Genomic DNA, 23862 nt, shown 5'->3' on the forward strand with positions numbered 1-23862 from the left:
TAGCCTTGTTGGGACTGCTAAAACATATCCAGGAGCTCCAAGTGCAAAGAGGGGAGGCAGGGAGCGGGGAGAGGGATTGAAAACCATGAAAGACCACTGGCTCGACAATTCGATTAAATATATCATTGTAAACTGAAACAATATCATGTAGCCTAACTAAAAAAACAATCCTCCCTTTCCCAAGTCATTTCAACTTCATACTTCAGCACGTTTATTTCATTTTTTACATATTTAAGGATTTACCTTTATCAACAAATTATGCGCATATACGACAATTCTAGAAGTTCAAGTCAAGGAAAGGATCTCCTATCTCCATTTTACGCATCTGTGGAGTTTGACAGATGGATTTAACAGCGCCTGACAGAGATTGAGCCGTCCGTTATTGTTGTCACAATAAGTCACATCTGAAAGTTTGATAAGTTAGTGGTAATTGCATTCAGCGTGATGAGCGGAGGTCGCTTTGAGTTCGATGATGGCGGAGCTTATTGTGGAGGCTGGGAAGGAGGTAAAGCGCACGGGCACGGGATCTGTACCGGACCTAAAGGACAAGGAGAGTTCTCCGGTTCCTGGAATTATGGGTTTGAGGTGGTGGGAGTGTATACCTGGCCGAGTGGAAACACTTACGAGGGGTATTGGTCCCAAGGAAAGCGTCACGGTCTAGGTTTGGAGACCAAGGGACACTGGATCTACAAGGGAGAGTGGACGCACGGATTCAAAGGCAGATACGGGACGCGCATCAGTCAGGCCAGCGGTGCCAAGTACGAGGGCACTTGGAATAACGGACTGCAGGATGGTTACGGCACGGAGACCTATGCGGATGGCGGTAAGGTCGAAGAATGAAATTTTGTGAGCGCAAACTGCAGTCTGTGAACTGACATTTTAAGACCAGGGGTTATGTAACGCGACACTTACACCTAGGGATGAGAATCGTAGAGGGGTTCAACGATTCCGCTTCCGATTCTCCTTAACGAGTCCTCAAAATCCTAAAAGGAAAAGTGTCCTCCTTATTTGCATTTACCCCTTCACACAGGTTAGAAAAATGAGATCATTTAAGATGTAAACAGAACACATATTAGGCTACATATAAGAAATAGTTCTAATGCAATAATCAGTCAGTCTATAAACTAAAATAATGTTTAATTCATTTAAAAAAACACCACTGAATGAAAGAAAAGCAAGGAAAATGGATTATCTTAAACGTATTAATTACCACTCTGAGTGATTAATAAGTGATTTTGATTCACTAAAAAGAACCGGCTCATATTTTCGTTCTGCAAACGAACTACACCCGTCGCACTGTTTTTGATTCACTAAAAAGAACCAAGAATAAGAATCGTTTGTTCCGGTATCGGACAACATCGATCGCGTACTCGCGTTGTGTTACCACTGAAAAGTGCAACACAGTGCCTGTGTTTAGAACTGAATAGTAGATCACCGTTTATTGAATACTATGCTAAAGGGGTGTGCGATATATATCGTCTAGGATAATATCGTAATTGTTGTTTATACGATATGACACTATCGAGTATATTGCAAAAACCACACAAAAATACACCCAGAGAGTGCATGCACAGCCTACACTACGTGATGTAGGCCTATGTTAGACTACTAAGCAAGCACATACATTTTAGAGTTCAGACTTTCTCTGCATGATACATTTATCCTACATTTCCCCCCAAAGTTCAAGATAAGGGGGCAAAAATGCCCCTGTATAACTTTTATGTCTTTTATATTTATATCATCTGATATTGTTAATGTCACACGTTTTTTCTCTAAATATCAGCACGATTGCAAATGTGATATTGATTTGATGAACAGTTCAATAAACAATAAGTTAGTATTAAGTGACTTAGACACTTCTTTTTGCAGTATTTTGACAACGAACATTTCAAAACAAGCCACAGCAGAACTGTTTTGCCTCTCTGTGCAACACACGACAGTGTCTGGCATTACTGAATCAATCAGCAGTTTGAACGAATTGGATGAATGAATGACTCACTCACTCACTCATGTAGTAATTTGCTGCCACCTACTGGCAATTTTAGGTTTAATATTCAAAGTATATTTTCCCTTTTTTCCCGGAAAAAATCATATCAGTATTCAACGTTTTTTTTTTTTACATCAAAACATTGCAGGTTAACTGCATTCATGTCCTGCATTAAACAGTCTGTGTGAATGCATCTAAATGCCACTTCAGATGCAGATTCTGTGCCACCTCTGCATTGTAAACAAATTTTGTTGATACTGATTTTATTTGACAGCCCTATAATGTCTTACTATTTGAATTTATTGATAAATGTAAGAATCTGACACAAAAGATGATGCATACATTTAATTAGATTAGAAAAAAATGGCCTTATAAAAGGTAAAAATGCCCATGAAAGGTAAACATCAATTTAAACTTATTGGAAAAGTTCATTTCTGTTACTCCTGCAAACGAATCATTGCACAGAATATGAAGAATATCAAAAGCTTTGGGAGTCAGCGGTCCACGGCAGTCCTAAACCTGCCAAAGTACCAGCACAATACACAAACTCAGCAAAATATCGTCTAATTATCATTTTTCAACAAAATTCCAGAAAATATAGAGATTTTGTCATTATCGCAGACCCCTAAATACTACACAGTATACACTGTATAAACCTTATGCATCACAGAAGCAAGTGCGCAGCCATCTTTAGAATTTTGTCTTTGAACTATTGGTATTTCTGTAGTAATTAGCTGGCAAAGTGGATTTACTTATTGTAGAGTTAGCGAAAGTTATGTGCATTGTAATGTTCAAAGTGGATGCCAGTAGACTGTAAAGATTTTAAAACGAGCAGTTAATTCATAAATTCATAAGACCTTACCATCATGCAGTGAATATACAAACCGGAACTCAGAAGACAACCAGTGCAGTGCTGAAAAGGGGTGGGGCTATATATGGTTTTTGTTGTTGTTGAGTAAGTGAAACTGTGGACATTATACCCATTATACCATTTCATAGTAGTAGGCTATGCTACATAGACACATGACCTTTTCACTGTGTTTAATTCAGCTAATTCAGCAAAGACGTCTCTTTTTTTTCTATTTTGTTTTAAAAAGATCATATGACTTAACATGTTCATATAGGCTACAGTTCATATACAGGCTACATACAGTACTGCAATTTAAAAGTAAGTTCCAACTTTACCTACATAAACATTATATTGGTATTCTTTTACACATGGCTAAAAGATTCCTATCTTTGACAATCTCAAAAATTAATTAAAATGAGATGAACAGTCATTCATGTTAGTAGTATTAACTTGAAGCTTACAATCATGGAACCCTGGTGTTGCCACAGATGGCCTTTTGGGTAAATGCCTATTGCTAAGAAACATTTGCCAGAGCAGAATGGAGGGTGGTTACAAATTAATGTCACAAATCCTGTTCTTTCTGGACGTGTGGTGTGAGTACAAATAAAAAGGCTCATTCACGATATATATCGTCTAGGATAATATCGTAATTGTTGTTTATACGATATGACACTATCGAGTATATTGCAAAAACCACACAAAAATACACCCAGAGAGTGCATGCACAGCCTACACTACGTGATGTAGGCCTATGTTAGACTACTAAGCAAGCACATACATTTTAGAGTTCAGACTTTCTCTGCATGATACATTTATCCTACATTTCCTCCCAAAGTTCAAGATAAGGGGGCAAAAATGCCCCTGTATAACTTTTATGTCTTTTATATTTATATCATCTGATATTGTTAATGTCACACGTTTTTTCTCTAAATATCAGCACGATTGCAAATGTGATATTGATTTGATGAACAGTTCAATAAACAATAAGTTAGTATTAAGTGACTTAGACACTTCTTTTTGCAGTATTTTGACAACGAACATTTCAAAACAAGCCACAGCAGAACTGTTTTGCCTCTCTGTGCAACACACGACAGTGTCTGGCATTACTGAATCAATCAGCAGTTTGAACGAATTGGATGAATGAATGACTCACTCACTCACTCATGTAGTAATTTGCTGCCACCTACTGGCAATTTTAGGTTTAATATTCAAAGTATATTTTCCCTTTTTTCCCGGAAAAAATCATATCAGTATTCAACGTTTTTTTTTTTTACATCAAAACATTGCAGGTTAACTGCATTCATGTCCTGCATTAAACAGTCTGTGTGAATGCATCTAAATGCCACTTCAGATGCAGATTCTGTGCCACCTCTGCATTGTAAACAAATTTTGTTGATACTGATTTTATTTGACAGCCCTATAATGTCTTACTATTTGAATTTATTGATAAATGTAAGAATCTGACACAAAAGATGATGCATACATTTAATTAGATTAGAAAAAAATGGCCTTATAAAAGGTAAAAATGCCCATGAAAGGTAAACATCAATTTAAACTTATTGGAAAAGTTCATTTCTGTTACTCCTGCAAACGAATCATTGCACAGAATATGAAGAATATCAAAAGCTTTGGGAGTCAGCGGTCCACGGCAGTCCTAAACCTGCCAAAGTACCAGCACAATACACAAACTCAGCAAAATATCGTCTAATTATCGTTTTTCAACAAAATTCCAGAAAATATAGAGATTTTGTCATTATCGCAGACCCCTAAATACTACACAGTATACACTGTATAAACCTTATGCATCACAGAAGCAAGTGCGCAGCCATCTTTAGAATTTTGTCTTTGAACTATTGGTATTTCTGTAGTAATTAGCTGGCAAAGTGGATTTACTTATTGTAGAGTTAGCGAAAGTTATGTGCATTGTAATGTTCAAAGTGGATGCCAGTAGACTGTAAAGATTTTAAAACGAGCAGTTAATTCATAAATTCATAAGACCTTACCATCATGCAGTGAATATACAAACCGGAACTCAGAAGACAACCAGTGCAGTGCTGAAAAGGGGTGGGGCTATATATGGTTTTTGTTGTTGTTGAGTAAGTGAAACTGTGGACATTATACCATAATAAGTATTTCATAGTAGTAGGCTATGCTACATAGACACATGACCTTTTCACTGTGTTTAATTCAGCAAGAGATATCCAGACGTCTCTTTTTTTTCTATTTTGTTTTAAAAAGATCATATGACTTAACATGTTCATATAGGCTACAGTTCATATACAGGCTACATACAGTACTGCAATTTAAAAGTAAGTTCCAACTTTACCTACATAAACATTATATTGGTATTCTTTTACACATGGCTAAAAGATTCCTATCTTTGACAATCTCAAAAATTAATTAAAATGAGATGAACAGTCATTCATGTTAGTAGTATTAACTTGAAGCTTACAATCATGGAACCCTGGTGTTGCCACAGATGGCCTTTTGGGTAAATGCCTATTGCTAAGAAACATTTGCCAGAGCAGAATGGAGGGTGGTTACAAATCAGTGTTACAAATCCTGTTCTTTCTGGACGTGTGGTGTGAGTACAAATAAAAAGGCTCATTCAGTGGTGGCCAAGTCGTTTTTCTTTTGTTGGGTCACAATTAGGCTTTTATGTCGAAATTTAAGACAACTTACTGACGTTCCTTTCTCTTAATTTTTTCAACTTTCAGTCTTAAATTGTCACTTCAGACCACTACATAGTATTCTTTTCTGTCTTTATCCGCATAGTATCGGCATTTTTGTCATTATTTAGATTTATAGACCTTTTACGTGTGCACAGTGACCGCAAAAATCATTTGCATGTTTTTGCCACTCTTAACAATGTATGGATGTCATTGCATTAAGTAGCAAAATATCAAGCCAAGCGGCACAATGGCATCGTTAAAGCAAAACATTTAAGAAAATAATGTTTATTAGATCACACAATATAAGATTATACAATATTATCATATAATATTGTACAATATATTATATTATATAAGATTATACAAAATAAATACTAAATATACTGTTCAAAATTAGGACAAAAGAAATAAAATACCTAAACACTTTGTGCTTATCAAACACTGATGAAACATATTCATAGCTTTCTGCAGGTGTTCTTCCATCATGTTAACTGACTTCATCCGCTAAAAACCACCACCAACTAGCTGGTTAAAAGTATATGCAAATATGGCCCAAACTGTGGTGTAATTTTGGTGTTATTTTTTGTTATCTATTGTAATAAAATTCATACATTTCTAAACACAACTAAAAGGCCTGTTCACATCAGGAATGATAACTATAAAAAAATAACAATAACTATATTAGTGTTCACACCAAGGCACAATAACATTCTGTTAAACTAGAGTTTTCTAAAGCTGAATGGATTCTGATTGGCTGTCAATGCTTTTTTCATTCATCAGCTGGAAAAAGTATAATTTTTAAAGTGATTCCAACTATATTATTGTATATCTCTTTGTTGTTATAGTTATGGACTCTACTATTATTCGAAATTTAGAACCATTTTTAAAGCGATATCTTTATCGTTATTGTTACAGTTATCTTCCTTGGTGTGAACAGGCCTGAAGAGTCCAAGTACATTTTGGATTCACGTTTTTTTTGATAGAGTAGGATGCAATTACACTAATTATCATATAGGTGTCTTCCTGTATACTGTATCTATTGAGCTGGCAGCTGAGTCATCACTCTTAGCAATGTTAAGTGCTAGTGCAGCACTGTGTGAATAAAGGCACAATAATAATAGCCATGCCTGTACCCTTCTGCCCAGCCCGTCCCTGAGGACTGATGGATCTTAGACATGTGTTGCATGACCGAACCAGACCCACAAGCACCATGGCATAAATAACTGCACGTGGTTTCTTACCCCAGAGGTTGATATGAAAAAGGCGGCTCGCTAGCAGTTGTACCGCTGTAAATACCATTGTTTCACATGCCTGAAGTGACAATGAGCTTACGGGTGGCCTGAATTTGAATAAAATGCAGTGTTGTAATACAATCTGTAGTTTAGTTAAAGGGATGATAATTCTGTCATCATTGAAGACTCGTTCACACCAAGAACGATAACTGTCACAATGCCAATAAATAATTGGTTTAATTCTATGAGAATAGGGAAGTTCACACCAAAATTATAACGATAAAGACACAAAGGAACAATATCGCTGGGATAACATGAATTTTTAAATAAAGCGGCAAACTACAAAACTGCTGCACATGCTTAAAATAAATAGAACATTATTGTGCATTGGTGTGGATGCCAATATTGTTATCATAATTAGTTACCATTATCTTCAGAGTCGTCTTTCTTTTTGTGAATAGGCCGTTTCTCACTCTCCTGTCTTTCCAAACCTTTATGACTTTCTTTCTTCTATAGAACACAAAAATGTTTTTAAGAATATTTTAATTGCTTTAGTTTATACAACGAAAGTCAGCGAGGTCCAAAACAACATGGACACCACTGATTTTCTGAAATAAAGCTGAAAAATAAAAACTGAAATAAAAATGTTGTAGGATTTACTTTGAAACTATTTTCACTCAGAAATGGCTGAAGTAGTATGTTCCTGTAAAAACATACTCCAATAATCTTTGTTTAATTGTATAATATATACACAATATTGTATAATTTTGATTGTGGATTTTAGAATTCAGCCTTCTAATATGAGATATTATATTTTAGATTATAAGGTGTATATTTTAAATATCGATTTATTTTTGTTTAACGGAATAGTTCACCCAACAATGAAAATTTGCTGAAAATTTACTCACCTTCAGGCCACAGATGTATGCGTTTCATTTCATGCATTACAAATGTAGCATTACATCACTTGTTCACCAATGGATCCTGTGTAGTGAATGGGTACCGTCAGAATGAGAGTCCAAACAGCTGATAAAAACATCACAATAATCCACAAGTAAATCCATAATCTGCAATAATACTTCCTACAGTCAAAAAGTCCAGTGAAAATGCACCAACATTTTAGTTTAGAACAGTTTAGGATCATTTTTGCTTCCAAACAGTGCTTGGTGTGTGCATATTTCTCTCCTGATTCAGACAAGACAGATTTTTCACTGGAGAAAGAAATGTGGATAGATGGCCGGAAAGCAACTGTTTAAAGTTAAAATGCCTTTGTTTATTTATTTCTCACGAACATGCAGCTTTGCACTCCAAAAGAAGTAAACTGATGGACTGGAGACATGTGGATTACCTGTGGATTATTGAGACGTTCAGCTGTTAAGAATGATAACTATAAAGATAAAGATAAAGATATAGTTCTAAAAATCGTTCTCAATATTAAAGAATAGCAGAGTCCACACCACAACTATAACGATAAAGACAAAGAGAAACGATATCGTTAGAATCACTTTCAAAACGATTTTTCTCTAGCTGATGAACGATAAACAATTGAGAGCCAATCAGAATCCATCCTGCTGTAACAAGCTCAAGAATTTAAAGCGGCAGACACATGTGCGCTTAGAATAAACAGACGATATTCTTCGCTGGTGTGGACGCTAATATCGGTATCTTTGTAGTTATCGTTCTTGGTGTGAACGGGGCTTAATTCTAGGGTGAACAGGCTGGAACAACTTACCAGTTCACATCAGAATGGCTTCCACTTTATCTGAGTTCAATTCATATCTTAAAACACATCTTTTCTCTCTGACTTTTAACATGTAGTAATATGTGCCTTTGAATTGTTTTAATCTGCTTTTGTTGTTGTATGGATTTTGAATGGTTTTTATTTGTTTACTGATTTTCTCCTTGTTATATATTATTGCATGTTGTGCAGCACTTTGGTCGGCCTTGTTTCGTGCTTAAATGTGCTCTAGAAATAAAACTGAACTTGAACTATTTTTGTGACCTATTCCTTTAAATTAGTGGTCTGTTTAGTACTGGGGTTTTATTCTAACAGCAAAATGATTCAGTGTATTTAAATGACAAGAAAAATACTTTAAGAATCGGTAATAATGCTGAAAGATTAGAAAAAGAAAAAAAACAAACATTAAACTGTATTTACAACTTAAAAAAATTCTTTAAAAAAAAAAATCTTTTGTGTTCCACTGAAGAAAGTAATCATACAGGTTTGGAACGACAAAACTTGTATTTTTGGGTGAATTATCCTTTTAACATTCTCTGACTGATGTCTTTGCCAATATAGGTACCTTCCAGGGCCAGTTCACTGGCGGCATGCGACATGGCTATGGAGTACGTCAGAGTGTTCCCTACGGCATGGCAGCGGTGGTGCGTTCTCCTCTGAGAAACTCTCTGAGTTCCCTGCGAAGTGAACACAGCAATGGGACACTCCTGCAGCAGGACATCCCAGTCATCACTGCCACCAATGCGTCCGGCCAGGAGATCCTGGTCAACGCGCCCATGCCTCTGGGCCCATCTCGTGGTGGTTTCGCCCTCACCCTGCAAGTGGACCCAGATGCGGTCAAGACCAAGAAGAAAGGCCTCTTCCGGCGCGGCTCGCTTCTTGGCAAGTTGAAGAAGTCCGATTCCCGCACGTCCCTCTCCAGCAATAAGAGCAAGATCAGCTTTTTGCGGAGTGAGTCAGCTCTCAGCTCCGCCGCCAGCGATGCCAACTCCACCATCAGCCTGGGTGAGAGCGAAGGGGAAGGGGAAGGTCACGAGTTTCCCCCGGTGGAGTCGGACATTGACGCCACCACCACTGAAGTCTACATAGGAGAGTGGAAAAACGACAAGCGCTCGGGTTATGGGATCAGTGAACGTTCTAGTGGACTTAAATATGAGGGCGAATGGCTGAACAACCAACGGCACGGTTATGGGTGCACCACTTTTACAGAAGGTGGCAAAGAAGAAGGCAAGTACATTAACAACATGCTGGTGAAGTCTGTAAAGAAGAAGGTAATTCAGCTAAAGGGTACTAAGATCAAGCAGAAAGTGGAGCGCAGTGTGGAAGGAGCCCAGAGGGCAGCTGCCATAGCCAAACAGAAGGCCGAAATCGCCAACTCAAGGTAAGGAGTGAATAATTTTACTGCTCACAGCAGCTGATTTTGGATATGGTCGGCTATTATTGTGAGAAGTGAATCAAACCGATGCTTTCTCTATTCCGTGTGATTGGCTGTTTTACTGCATGTGTCACACTTTCAGGTGCACGTGCCCTAGAGTTAATCACAAACTCTGGATCAAACTCTGAGTTGACAGAGAATGTTTATATCGAGCTTTGTGAGCCCACTGAACCTGATCTAAACCAAGTTGGACTTGTTTGGTTTTGTCAACTCTACACCTACTCTGAAACTCAGAGTTTGTTCAACTAGCTTCATGCAACAGGCCGCAGAGTGGACTGAACTGCTAAATAAATACATACATAAATATTTACTACTACTACTAATAATAATACACTCTCCACAAACCTCTTCTCAGCTAGATTTACCTCTAAGTTTCAGAATACACAAGCCCAAGCCAAGCCTGCCAGAGGATGTGTTTTGTAGGTTTTACATAATATGCGCAAGAACAAAAAAACATCCTGATGCCACCTTGGTGTTGGTTTCCAGACAGTCTGCCCAAATGCAAAAACAAACAGACTCAAAGCAGGCCACATGTTCCAAGCTTCTTTCCTATGCATGGCGTCTTAGTGGCTAGGCTGAGCTCCAGACATGATAAAGAGGAGTCTAACGCATGACACAAATAATACAGCTTCCCTGCAGGATAAAATATTTAGATTTCCACACACTTCTGACAGCATCTGCAGTTTATCATGGAGATGCTTACAGTTATAAACAGCGGGCTAATTTCAGGTGAAGTGGCTTTGATAAAATCTTCCCTCCTTGTAAGGAGATGCACAAGCCAAAGACAAACAGCCTTGGCTTCTCAGTCATCAGATGCTCGCTGCTGTTGATGCTCATCCCATAAAAATTTATTCAAGAATTATTAAAGATGACAACATGACAGCAGACTGAAACCAGATGAATCAAAGCACAAGTTTCAGGGGGAAAAAAAGACACTCATTCCTTATACATAAGCAAAACATTTATATGTCAGAATAACATACAAGACAAGACTGTTCAAATAAGGAGCTTACTGTGACTAAACACCTCCACGCCACTTCTCAAGTGTTTTAGCCAGTGCCAAATCATTGTTTGTAGAAGAGAAACCTGATCTTATCATTATCAGCAATAAGAGGCAGACTTCTGACACCAACCCAGACAGATCAGAAAGGCTAACTGGAAATCAAAACCAACACACAGCTGTCTACAGTGAACTTGGCAGTAACTTTTCTGTTGTCATTCAGTAATACACTAGGTCAAAATGGGGATAAGAACAGGAACATTTTTATTCTGCTTCTGAATGGTGTATGATTTATTTATTTATTTAGATGTTAAAGTGAGATAAGTGTATGTTTTGTTTACAATATGACTGGCATAAATTTGGTGGTGAAACATGTAATGCAGTATATGTTAGTTAAGGTATTTCCTTCTCAAGTTTCATGGTCCAGAGCAGGTTTATTAAAAATTTTATTAAATACCTTTGTATAGAATAAAATAGTAAACAATAAAATAGTATAATATAAAAAGTTATAAAATAAAATTGTTATAAAATAGTATGAAATAACTGTATTATATAAAATAATATAAAATTAAATTCTATAAAAATTGTATAAAACAGTATAAAATAACTTGGTATAAAAAATTGTGTAAAAAAAAAGTATAAAATAAAAATTGTATAATATAACTTAGAATAAAATGAAATAAAATAAAATAGTATAAAATAACTGAAATAAAATTTAAAATAAAATATTAAAATTAATTAAAATAATAATAGTATAAAAAAAACTTAGAATAAAACAATAAAATAACTTTGATTAAAATAAAATTTTATTAGCTACTGCTACCTTATATGATCCAAACCCCTATCTGCAACTTCCCTGTCCTATCTGTATCTTAACAGACCTCCTTGCCCTCCACTATTGATAAAAAGTAAAAAAAAAAAACAGTGGCCGTGGAGTTTGTTCAGGTGCCGGTTAGCCCCTTTACTCTAATCATAGTGTATTTAGAACAGCAGAGGGTCTTGTGTGGAAGACGAGACTCCTCGGAGGCCATGGCACTGGGTGTAAATGACGCACACGGGTCTGGTGTCAGAAAAGGAGGCCTGTCTAAAAAAGGACAGGCACTGTTGCTATATCACAATCACAGGGGAATGCAACAGCTGATAGCCTCTTTCCAATTTGGTAAACCAGTACAAAAGGGCTCTTGATGAGATTACAAAAAGAAATGTGTCAGCAATGGCATTGGATCATTCAGGGGATATAAATTTTGCCTATCCTGCAAATGAGTGAGAAGATGGGTGATATATAGATGTACTAAAACACCCTACTTCATTCATGAGTTCAGACACGGCAGCTCATTTTATTGGTGATTATCAGAGTACATGATACCCGGTTGCATAAAGTGATTAGACATATAAAGACTCTATGAAGTCTTGTAGGTTTTTTTTAGTGTCTTTAAATATTTTCTCAGTGATATTGACACAGATATTGTTTTTCTGTATATAAGCGTACATACATACATCTGAATAATGCTTGTCAATCTTATATTATTTTGATGAATGTGAAAAACCAAGATTAGAGAGAATTTAGGTCAGATAATACATCTATATTAGCCTGCTATTACATATAGCTTACTATCATTCATGACCATTCACCAGCAAGAGTGAATTATTGAATTAATTCATTAATTAAAGAATAAAAAATAAAAAAATATATATATAAAGATAATTCTTTAATCCATTCATTGAATTAATTCTTTCTGCCTTCTCTCTGTTAAAGTTTATCACCAGTCATGTAAATGTCAGGATGTGATATGAAATATGTCACCTGATAAAAGATGGGGGACAACACCATCACAAAAAGCTTAAACAAAAATCAACCAATAAAGTTTTATGTTTTTTATTTTACTTATCTGGTAGTACTCTCATCTCAAATGTTAATAAACAGGTCTTTGAACACGTCATGAGACCCAAAGTCTGAATTAAAAAAGTAAATTCCCAAATGCGAAGCACTACTAAAAGTTAAACTAGATTTGTTATCGATTTACATGTTGCAAAATGTCTCAAAAGTTGCATAAATGTTGCAAAAAATATGTAACCTATAGCTCAGAATGTTTCAGTAGTACTCATTTAGCAAGTTACGGGTTGGGTTTCATTAGTCTAACATCACTACAACACATTTTAAAAGCATGGTTCAGTTGTCCGAACAGCAGAAAATGCCATCCATATTACAGATCTGTCAACAAACAACCAACCTAGTTATGCAGAACAATACAATCCTACACGGAATAGGTTACTCGTTGAAAGCATGCTATTAAACATTATTTTCTATTCATAGCTCTTTTTTTAATTGTGTGTGGCAAAATTAAGAAATATTCCAAGTTGTTTACAAAAGAGTTCAAAACTTTACTACCGATTATGGAAATTAATTTCAGAAAGAATTTATGAAAGCATCTGCCAAGAACTTAATGCAGACATTACTGTAAATGTATATCTATGACATACTACTGAGAGGGTCTGAACTTTCTAAACGTTCCACTGACAGCCACCCTCAGTACAGTGTCTTTAAGTGTTCGGGCTATTTTGAACTCAGGATAACATTACAGTATGGAAAATATCACAGAGTAAATACTACATTGCTGTTTTTAATCAAAGTGACAAACAAAAATCTTAACCGTGAACCGTTACTGCATGCGTAAAGACAGACGTTGTTACAAAAGCTCTTATACTGTAAATGCAAATTGTGCTTTAAGAAAAAAAATTGTTTGTTGTGAAATTATGCAGCTGAAACTAAGGTTCTGTGGCTTGCACTGTAATTTTGCAGTGCAGTAATTACTAATGTGACCAACACAAATAAAACACATGAATAATTTTGCATGAATGAATAAAATCAATGCATACGGTAGAGAATAAAGGGTGGTCTTCTTTATAGCGGTGTATCGTAGCACAGCAGTTCTCATCTCTCACTGTGAGGTGCAGGGTGTTAAAAGAGTGATTTATTTTTGTTTCAGCTCAGTGGGTGAAGAGGACACCCTCTTCTGCTATAAATAACCACCTGCCATACAACCCCCAACACACTTCTTCCTCTCGTATTAAAGTCAAACACACTGCGAGCAACCCAAACTCTTGCAGCTCTTGGGCAATTGGGGTTTCTCTCTGGAACATTCTTCAGCTTTGTTGTTGATCTACTGAGTTCCTGCATTGAATGGGATGGGTACTGCATTGGATTCTTAAGTGCTGAGGGGATATTAACATTGCTTTTTATAGTGCAGACAACTGCTAACCCATCTCTCCAAATAAAGACGAGACGGGATGTCTTGGGTTGCTCTGGTTCTACTAGCAAGATACAAGTTGAAAATGGAGAAATAGATCGGTCTTCTACAAAACAAAAACAAACAAAAAAAGTTTCACGCCCATGCCTTTCCTCTCATAACATAAATAACCAACTACATTAGAACTGGTAGTATCTTTGCCACATTATGATAGTAAACTATTTAATCTAATGTCAGAAATAAACAGAGCTTTCCTTTAATAGTTCACCTCTGAAACACTGCCACAACATATTACATTTACTGTATGCATCTGTTGTACTGTAAACAGGTGTTAAAGTCCTAATTAATTTCTGTTTTGGTTTTATTAATGCTATAGAAACACTTGGACCTTATGGTTCAGCTGGTAGCGCATGTCACTAACAATTGAGAGAGATATTATTTTTGGGAAATAAAAAAAATAAAGAATATTTGAGCAATTAATAAAAAAAAATGGAACAATGTCAGTAGAATTATGCAACATTCAGAATAGAAATGAGAACACCTTTTAAATATAAATTAATTGAGATTTAAAAGAAATTAATGTAACTGCAATTTTTTAAGTTAAAAAGAGCAAAATTGGTCAAAAATATAGGTAAACAATATTTAAACATTAAACATATAATCCACAAAAGATAATATTATAAATATAATAACAATATTTATTAAATTATAAATATCCAATTATACTGAATAAATATTTATTTTTAATTAAATAGATTTAGTAATAATTTACTTTTATGGACCGGGGTGGAAGATCACTTCAGATTGCATTACCTGTGTTGACTTTCTATGAATTACAATTAAGTAAATTCTTCTTCCTTACATTCCAATTTAATTTACTCATGAACTAAAAGGGAACCAAATATTCAATTCTGAATTATGTTTAACAGTGGAAAAAAAATTAGTTTTCATACAAATTCTGTTATGTTTTTTCCCCCTTTTGATATTCTGTATCTGATATCAAATCCACAAAACTAACTGGATTTCTCAGCATTTACCAGTATTTTTTAAATTTAATACCACTGATTACATGCCTTTTTCCCTCTTCACAGAACGGCCCATGCCAAAAGCAAAGGAGACGCCGCAGAACAGGCCGCCATAGCCGCTAACAATGAGTCTAGTATCGCTCGTGTAGTTGCCAGAGAGCTCTCTCCCTCCTTCCATCAACCAGGTAGGTAGAAGACTTCATTGTTTGCTAAATATATAATCAACAGAGGCCAAAGGAACAGGGGCTGGTTCAGATCCTCCCAGTCCAGTGAGAGAGTGGATGCTTGCTGAATGCTTGTTAATCCAGACATAAAGTCAGATTTACAGTACAGCAGCATTCATCACAGAACAGTCTAAGTGCTGTTAATGTCTTGAGATCCTAAACCCCACATGTAAACATCTCTGAGTGTCTGAAACAGGATTAGATTGCTAAGACACAAGCCCCTCAGCAGCTCACCATGTTCCTGTGTTTGTCCATCTGAAGGGCACTGCTAAGCTCTTGATGGTTTTATTTTGGCACTGTCTGTCTCCAAAATCTTACACGAAGCTGTAGACGAGCATAACAAAATGCATAATTATAGTTCATTGTTTATTTTAATAATAGGCCATGGGATGTTTGCCTGCATTTGTTCTGAAGAGGTGATCACATTCCAGCTTTCTTCTTAAAGTGCGGAATTATTATTCCGTCCCTGACTGTTTGCATTTGTAGCCTCTGTCAGCTACCTGTCAGCCTGAAACTGAACATGCTATTCAACACCCTGGTCTTGTGTTTCAGTGATAAAAATACATTATAGGGTTCTTTTGCTCTTTTTTGAAAATGATAGATGATATCAATCAAAATAATCAAAACTAAAATAACACTAAGCTATTTATTTTGACATGATAAATTGGTTATAGTGCAGTTTATTCTATCATCTACTTTTTATGTTTTGAACATTAATCTGAGAGAGAAATTATCAGGAATGGCAGGAAAAAAAAGTTTATATGGTTTAAATAATCAGAATAACAAATATAAAAAAAAATGTACACCTCAAGAAATTAATTGCACTTTTGACCATTGTTTATGTTTTTAAAAAAGTAACTGTAAATGTCTACTGTACAAATTTACCTCAACCTCCAACAATTTCCAGAGAATATCAACTTATGTAGGGCATCGGTCGGCTCCAGAGCTAGTGGGGGCAGCAGAGAGCCTCATGCAGTTGTATTGGCTGTTTAGGAACACTGCAAAACATTGTTATTAGTGCACCTTTGAACCGATCATTTAAAAATGATTGTATGTGTGTAATATGTCAGTGCTAAATTATAATCAGCCAGTATCAATATCACTTATTAAACCTACATTCTAATAAAACATGCATCACATGGTGTCCCTCAGGTCCTGAGTATATAAAAAAACGAGCCTTGCAGGAGGTTGCTCAGAGCAATGAGAATGCAGACACGGGGATGCCCGAGCCCTTGTTAGCTGAAGATTCCATACCAACACTCCCGGAGAGCCCCTTCATGCATGAGCTGGAAAGTCTAAGACCAAGCTCCACCTCTGCACGCACCCCCTCACCCACTCCAGTCATCGTCCCTCAGGCACCCAGCAGGGAAGATCCCAACCTCTTGAGCCCTGGCAGCTGGAATGGAGACAAGACCAGTCGAGGCAGCGGTAGCAGAGGCAGCAGTCGAGCAGGTAGTAGGCCAAGCAGTCGACCCACCACCCCGTCTTCCACTCCTGCCGTTGCTCCCGCTACAGATGCCGCTCCTGAGGAACGTTCTGCTCCCAGCAGTAAGGTCCCATCCCGTACCCCTAGCCGCCAGAGCGCCAAAGCAGAGCAGGGTTCAGACCTGGAAATCAAAGCTTTGCAGAAAATGGACTCTGAGTCAAAAGTAGCAGAACCTGCCCCTGCTGCTACGCCAGTAAGAACCAATCTCGTCCTCACCACCGACAAAGAAGAACCACCACCTCGCCCTGCCCCCAAGCTGTACCCCAAAGCAGTCACACCAGAGCCAAAGGCAGCTGAAGTCAAACACAGAGATGCAACAAGAGAGCCTGTAAATGAGCGCCCAGCTTCAATGACAGAAAGCAAGCCTGAGTCTAGGACAGAAGTCAGGGAGGAGAAGAAATTAACCAACAGAACGGAGCCTAAACCGTCACCAAAACGAGAACCAAGCCCTGCCCCAAAAGCTGCACCAAAAGCTGAGCCCAAGTCAGTGCCTAAACCAGAGCCTAAACCTGTGGTCAAGCCGGTTGCTAAACCAGTTGCCAAGATCGAGGCCAAAACTGAGACGAGGCAGAGGTCTATTTTGAAAGCCCCTAGCGAAACGAGACAAGAACTTCTGGAGCTAGATGAGGTAAGGATAACAAATCAAACCTTGGTATTCTGATTACAAGTAAAATCTCAATTGGTAATTTCAATTGATTTTTAAATCCCAAAGATTGCAGACACACATATTTGAGATTTGCATAGCCTAACAAATTCAACAAAATCGCTTTTTACAACCTCTCTACATGTACATAACTACAAATTAGTCTTGTTAGATTTCCTAAGGAAAAAAGAAAACATTGCATTCCTTGGTCCCTTTGTTTCACTCAGTCCCACGACTCCCACCTCAAAACCCTTTCTGAACCTGTTCTGCTTCTAATTGTCTCTGGATTTGTGCATTTTGAATAATCAGAGCCCTGTTTTCCTTCATTAATCAATGAATCTCAATTTATTGTACAGTGGCCCACCATCCTAGCTTCAGATGTCCTCCCAAAGGGCCATGTTATGAGAAAGCTCATTCTTCTAAACAGCTCTTGAGTGGACTGGAACACACTGCTCTGGAACACCAAGATTGTGTTCCTTGAAATTCTGACCTGGCTCCGGTCCTCTGACCGCATTTTTCACAGGCAATACAAGCCCGAACCATCAAAATGACAAATGCTCACTTTCACAAAGCCCCTTGCAGTCTATCAGAAAACCAATTTTGCATTGCATCACAGCAGCATCTCGTGGCTCATTGAGCATAGGTCCCACCAATCAGTTTTTGGAAGAAAAAAATTATTTGTAAAGTGTAAAAAGCCCTACCTCTTGCAAATGAAATAAGTCAGGGGCTCTCAACTCTGGCCCTTGGTGTCCACTTTCCTGCAGAGTTTACCTCCAACCTAGATCAAACTCATCTGCCAGTAACTTTCTAGTCATCCCGAAGACCTTGATTAGCTTGTTCAAGTGTGTTTGATTAGGGTTGGAGCTAAACTCTGCAGGAAAGTGGACCTCGAGCGCCAGAGTTGAGAACCCCTGGAATAGGCATTGTATTTATTTGGTTCCTCTAATGCAGGGGTATCCAGTCCTGCAGAGTTTAGCTCCAACCTACCAAAACACAATTGCCGGTAAATTTCTAGCATTACCAAAAACCTTGATTAGTTGGTGTAGGTGTGTTTAATTAGGACTGGACCTTAAACTCTGTAGGATAGTGGACCCTAAACTCTGTAAGAATGTAGCCCTCCAGGAGCAGGATTGGGAATTGCTGCCAAGGTGTCCAATCCTGCTCCTGGAGGGCCACCTTCTTACTGAGTTTAGCTCCAGCACACCTGCCTGGAAGTTTCCAGTAGCCCTGAAGACTTCATTTGCTGGTTCAGCTGTGTTAGGGTTGGAGGTAACTCTGATGTAAGGTGGCCTTTGAGCAATTGCACAAGTAAATACAACCTAGAGCACCATCATTTGATTATTTTACTTTACACAATAGGCACTAACAGTTATGAATACTTTTTTTTTTTCGTAGGGGCCAAACACAATTATGATCTGCATGGTTATATTCCTGAACATTGGTTTGGCAATTCTTTTCGTTCACATCTTGTCTTGAGACGACAAAGCCTAAGGTAAGCTGCCACCACATATCCTGCATTTTTTCTTGAGTGAATTTCATTAAGTGCAACTGTTTTTTTTTTCCCTTGTAAAATCACTGTGGGTATTATTTCACACACCTTTTTCTAGCCAAAACCATCCAGGTGAAAGAAACTACCGTGGGGAGCTGTGAGAATGCACTGCGCTCCATTAACGGCTCTGTTGTTGCGTTATCCAGTTTCAGACCAGCCCTCCTAAGCTGCTCGAAAGTTGGTTGTCATCTGTAACTGGACTGAGTGCTCCTAAATGATTAGTGCATCTCAGTGCCTGAACGCTAGATAATAAAGCATTTGTGCACATTTGCTTTGTTTGTGAAAGGCACTGCTGCATTTAACAGTTCTGCTGAAGTCTAATGCAGGTGAAACTGAATCATCTATAAGGGCTAATTGATGTTAAGTACATTCACAATCACATCACATATTCTATAGAGCAGAACATGTCATTTGGCATGTAACATTCATCTTTGGAGAATAAACAAATAGTTATGACATTACGAAATGGGTCAATCCTGTTTTTTCTTTTCAATGGCTATAACAAACATAAAATCCTCCAGTGCACTAATGCTTTAACACCAGGTAGTGTCATGCATCAAAATCTCAGATGCTGTATGCAAATTCACATTTAATGTCTTAAAGTCTCCCCTGCATGATAAAGAGCAACATGGCTGAAAAAAAAAATGTAATTGCTATAAAACCTTCTAGGATTTTCCATAATGAAAGAAGTATTCCACAATACAGTAGAATACTTGCAACAAAAAGAAGACAAAAAGACAAGACAAAAGTTTTAATGAGAACGTTCTAATTAGAAAATGAGGTCTATGAAGATGTAACATGGTTGATTTTATTAAGCTAAAGCATCCCTGTAGAAAGGGTCTCCACAAGTTGGCGTGAGAGTTTTAAAACAAGAATCTAAAAATACCTCTTCACTGAATGGAAAAAGAAAGAAAGAAGGGAAAAAATTGTTGTGGCTTACTAACTGTTGTACTGTGAATTTGTGACGAATTTTCAGCCTTTTGTTTTGCCTGTATTAGTCATAAAACAGTATGCAAGAGATTTAAGAATGTTCAAACCAGATTGTGCAAATGTACATGTCCCAATGTTTTATGCATGTGTGCACATTTGAGTGTTTTTGTAAATTTCTAAATTATGGACATTATCAGAAAGTTCATGGTTTTAGCTAATTTAACCCTCATAGAGTAGTGTATTACCTCAAATTTGCAAAGGTCTTATAGAAAATATTGTTAACTGTGCAAAATGTTATTTATTGAATACATAAAGGGGTGTTAACGTTTTATCTGATTAAGTGTTTACAAGTCCTAATTCACCCAGAATAGATATTAGCCACTTGTTTCTTATATGCCTCTTAAATGTCTAAAATCACTAGAACTCACTTTGCAACATTAAATGTTTAAATAAGTTCTTCAGTTAGTATCTGTTATATGACTTTCAAATGCATTACATTTAGCTAATAAAGACATAGTATTCAGCATGTTTATTAATACGTTGCATTACTTGAGGTTTTCCTGCAAATTTCCCTCTTCACCTGACTGTTAGGTTTCTTGTTTCAGCACTCACAATCATGAATGGAGTATTACAATAAAAAAAAATGCACCACACAATTCAAATAAATGCGTTTAGACTGTACAACTGTCATTCTCTTTACTTTTGAATGTTAGCATTAGAACATGCATTCTGTTGCATTACATTCTCCATTATCTGCAGTGTATTCTACATTTACAGCCCCAAACCAATACAATGCTGTATCTTCTCTTTTCTAAGGAGAGGCAGACAAGGGGGAACAAAGAATATATATTTAAACTCCACCTGTCCACCAGCTTGAAATATTCTCCCGACAGGGTCTGAATACCACGCCCAATTTTAGATTAGGATGGTACACAGGCCTCTTCTAACACCATTTACTCTGAAACATGGGAAGTATATTTCACTCAGATAAAGTGGCAAGTCGTCAACACTTGTACATTAGCATTGTCAATAGAAAGCCTACAAGAAAGAAAGACGGGTCAATTAACATTTAATCAACCTGCTGCACTGTTCCACATCAGCCAGAGTGAGCGCCACTGAGACTAAAACAGCCATTTGTAAAGCAATATTGCCCTCTGCATTCAACAACGCAGACAGCTAACACTACACTCAAAATTGCATGAGTCTAAGGAAATCAGAAAGAATATTACAGACCAAAACTTAAACAAGTTTGAGGATTTTAGCTGATTAACAGGTTAAGCAAGTTATGTTTTGATAAATATTAAATGTTTTCCCCCCTGTGGAATAATTTTAACACTTTAAAATGCATGCAGACTTCCAAACTTCATGTTCAACACTGCATTAAGAACTAAGTATTAAAAGAAATTAAGCTCACTTGGTGTTCAATTTAGCTCTAATCAAAACAAAGCAACAAAGAGCAATTACTAGACAATAAAAATACTACATAATAAAAGTGTTTTTAAAAAAGCGTTACTAAAAAGTGGTTGAAGTACAGGGTCATTAGTCAAGAAAGAACAAAGGAGAACATGTAAATATTAAATTTTATTTCATTCAAGATTGACCTTTTAGCCAGTTGAAAACTGGAAAATGAGGAAAAGAAACAAAAAAATGACAATCGACAGGAAACCGAACAGGCAGTGGAAGTGAAAAGCTTTTCTAATATTCTTCACCCTCATCTTCTCCCTCCACACTCTCAGCTCCAACCTCCTCATAATCTTTCTCCAGGGCAGCCATGTCCTCTCTGGCCTCTGAGAACTCGCCCTCCTCCATACCCTCACCCACATACCAGTGCACAAAGGCACGCTTGGCATACATCAGATCGAACTTATGGTCGAGACGAGCCCAGGCCTCAGCAATGGCTGTGGTGTTGCTCAGCATGCACACGGCCCTCTGCACTTTAGCCAGATCCCCACCTGGAACCACAGTGGGAGGCTGGTAGTTGATGCCAACCTTGAAACCAGTGGGACACCAGTCCACCTCCTGCGCTTGGTCTTGATGGTGGCAATTGCGGCGTTCACATCTTTGGGCACCACGTCACCACGGTACAGCAGGCAGCAAGCCATGTACTTGCCGTGACGCGGGTCGCATTTCACCATCTGATTAGCTGGCTCGAAGCAAGCATTAGTGATTTCAGACACAGAGAGCTGCTCATGGTAAGCCTTCTCTGCGGAGATCACTGGGGCATAGGTAGCCAATGGGAAGTGGATACGAGGATAGGGCACCAAGTTGGTCTGGAACTCGGTAAGATCGTGTGCACTGGTCAGCCTGAAAGACATGATTCATGTTAATAAGGCAATTAAGCATTTTAGCCTTTTGATTAAACACCATTTAACTTCAAAGGCGTTGTAACTTAATGACTAACCAGTTTGCGAATCCTGTCCAGCACCAGGTCAATGATTTCTTTTCCAATAGTGTAGTGACCACGGGCGTAGTTATTGGCAGCATCTTCCTTTCCTGTGATGAGCTGCTCAGGGTGGAACAGCTGACGGTATGTCCCAGTGCGCACCTCATCTGGACAGACAGGTCAAGAAGAAATGTTTAACAAACGGAGCACTTTGACACACACAATTATCATAACTTAAATCAAGTCCCATTCTCTTACCAATGACAGTGGGCTCCAGGTCTACAAACACAGCCCTGGGGACGTGCTTTCCAGCTCCGGTCTCACTGAAGAAGGTGTTGAAGGAATCATCACCTCCTCCAATGGTCTTGTCGCTGGGCATCTGCCCATCCGGCTGGATGCCATGCTCAAGACAATACAGTTCCCAGCAGGCATTGCCAATCTGGACTCCAGCTTGACCAACGTGGATAGAGATGCACTCACGCTGTGAAGAGAGACGAGAGAAATTTATATAAAGATTTGTAGACAATACACATACCTTAGGTCAAAATTCTATAATTGCAAATAATGATCTGGCCATTCAGTTGTGCGTGTTCACAAAATAATACCACTAGTTCGTAAAGCTAACAAAAGGCTCTTTGATCAGCATGTTAACATATACATGAATGGAAACTTTTTGTACTCAAGCTAACTTTTTTTTTTTTTTTTAATTAATGCATTAAACAAGCACTGATAGAAAATGCCTACGCTGCAGATCAGGAACTGCTATAGTCACACAAATCCCTGACCACACAAACAGCTGACGAAACAGATCCACCTTTGATTCATTTTTTCAAAAGGTGGGGGTGGGTTTTTTTACTGTTTCATTACAGTGCGCCTACATTTCTTAACAATTACATCAACTTTTGAAGTATAAAAGAACTACAAAAAACGATTTTAAAGAGCTTTATTTTACACTTACATGAAATGTAAAGTGCATAAATCATTAAAAAAAACAACACAAACCAAGTGATGACATTAATTTTAATAAGTATCCAAGCCTAGTATATCACTAAACAATCTGAACTCGGAAACGGGTAAAAGATTCTGTTTTAGGCTGGTAATGCGCTAGGGCTGCACGATATATCGAAATGATCGGAAAGATAAATATCCCAACGGCGTGCGATATCATTATCATTTTAATAATAGGCTACTTAAATCAAAACGTTGCAAAAGGTCAAAGTTTTAGTTCGACGCATATAGCAGAGAATTGCTTGACGTTAAAAAGAGTTATTAAGTGCAATAAGTTGCAGAAAACAACTCTTTGCCGTCTCGTGAATATCGCATTTTTTAACAAGGTATCCCATTTTTTTTCAATATCGCACAGCCCTATCATGCACAAGAACCACTTGACCGCTTAAGCTTAATCATGAAGAACTTATTAAAGGGTTAGTTCACCCAAAAATGAAAATTAGCTCATAAAT

General features: G+C 37.5%; 1 protein-coding gene, 1 long non-coding RNA gene and 1 pseudogene across 2 annotated transcripts; 1 reads left to right on the forward strand and 2 right to left on the reverse strand.

Moving 5' to 3' along the window:
- The first annotated feature begins 36 nt into the window (after positions 1-36).
- Positions 37-20690, forward strand: jph2 (junctophilin 2). The gene is made up of 6 exons (XM_016498830.1): positions 37-823; positions 9041-9860; positions 15254-15372; positions 16564-17525; positions 18936-19032; positions 19148-20690. Exons 1-5 carry the CDS (start codon positions 445-447, stop codon positions 19014-19016), a joined length of 2361 nt encoding a protein of 786 aa, XP_016354316.1. The 5' UTR covers positions 37-444; the 3' UTR covers positions 19017-19032; positions 19148-20690.
- Positions 13813-16572, reverse strand: LOC107697947 (uncharacterized). The gene is made up of 4 exons (XR_001635285.1): positions 16528-16572; positions 16297-16409; positions 15646-15735; positions 13813-14268 (listed from the first exon to the last, which is right to left on the reverse strand). It is a non-coding gene; the product is annotated as an uncharacterized LOC107697947 (long non-coding RNA).
- A 1009-nt stretch (positions 20691-21699) lies between the features above and the next one.
- Positions 21700-23862, reverse strand: part of LOC107697837 (tubulin alpha chain-like) — a 7299-nt pseudogene continuing 5136 nt past the window's right edge.

Source organism: Sinocyclocheilus anshuiensis, unplaced genomic scaffold, assembly GCF_001515605.1.
Source record: "Sinocyclocheilus anshuiensis isolate Anshui unplaced genomic scaffold, SAMN03320099.WGS_v1.1 scaffold78, whole genome shotgun sequence".
NCBI lineage: Eukaryota > Metazoa > Chordata > Actinopteri > Cypriniformes > Cyprinidae > Sinocyclocheilus > Sinocyclocheilus anshuiensis.

Excerpts from the sequence above, each read along its gene's own strand:
- jph2 (XM_016498830.1), top strand. The coding sequence starts at position 445 with ATGAGCGGAGGTCGCTTTGAGTTCGATGATGGCGGAGCTTATTGTGGA. Across the intron at positions 9,861-15,253 it reads GCCGAAATCGCCAACTCAAG|AACGGCCCATGCCAAAAGCA; the intron begins GTAAGGAGTGAA and ends CCCTCTTCACAG. Across the intron at positions 15,373-16,563 it reads TCCCTCCTTCCATCAACCAG|GTCCTGAGTATATAAAAAAA; the intron begins GTAGGTAGAAGA and ends GGTGTCCCTCAG.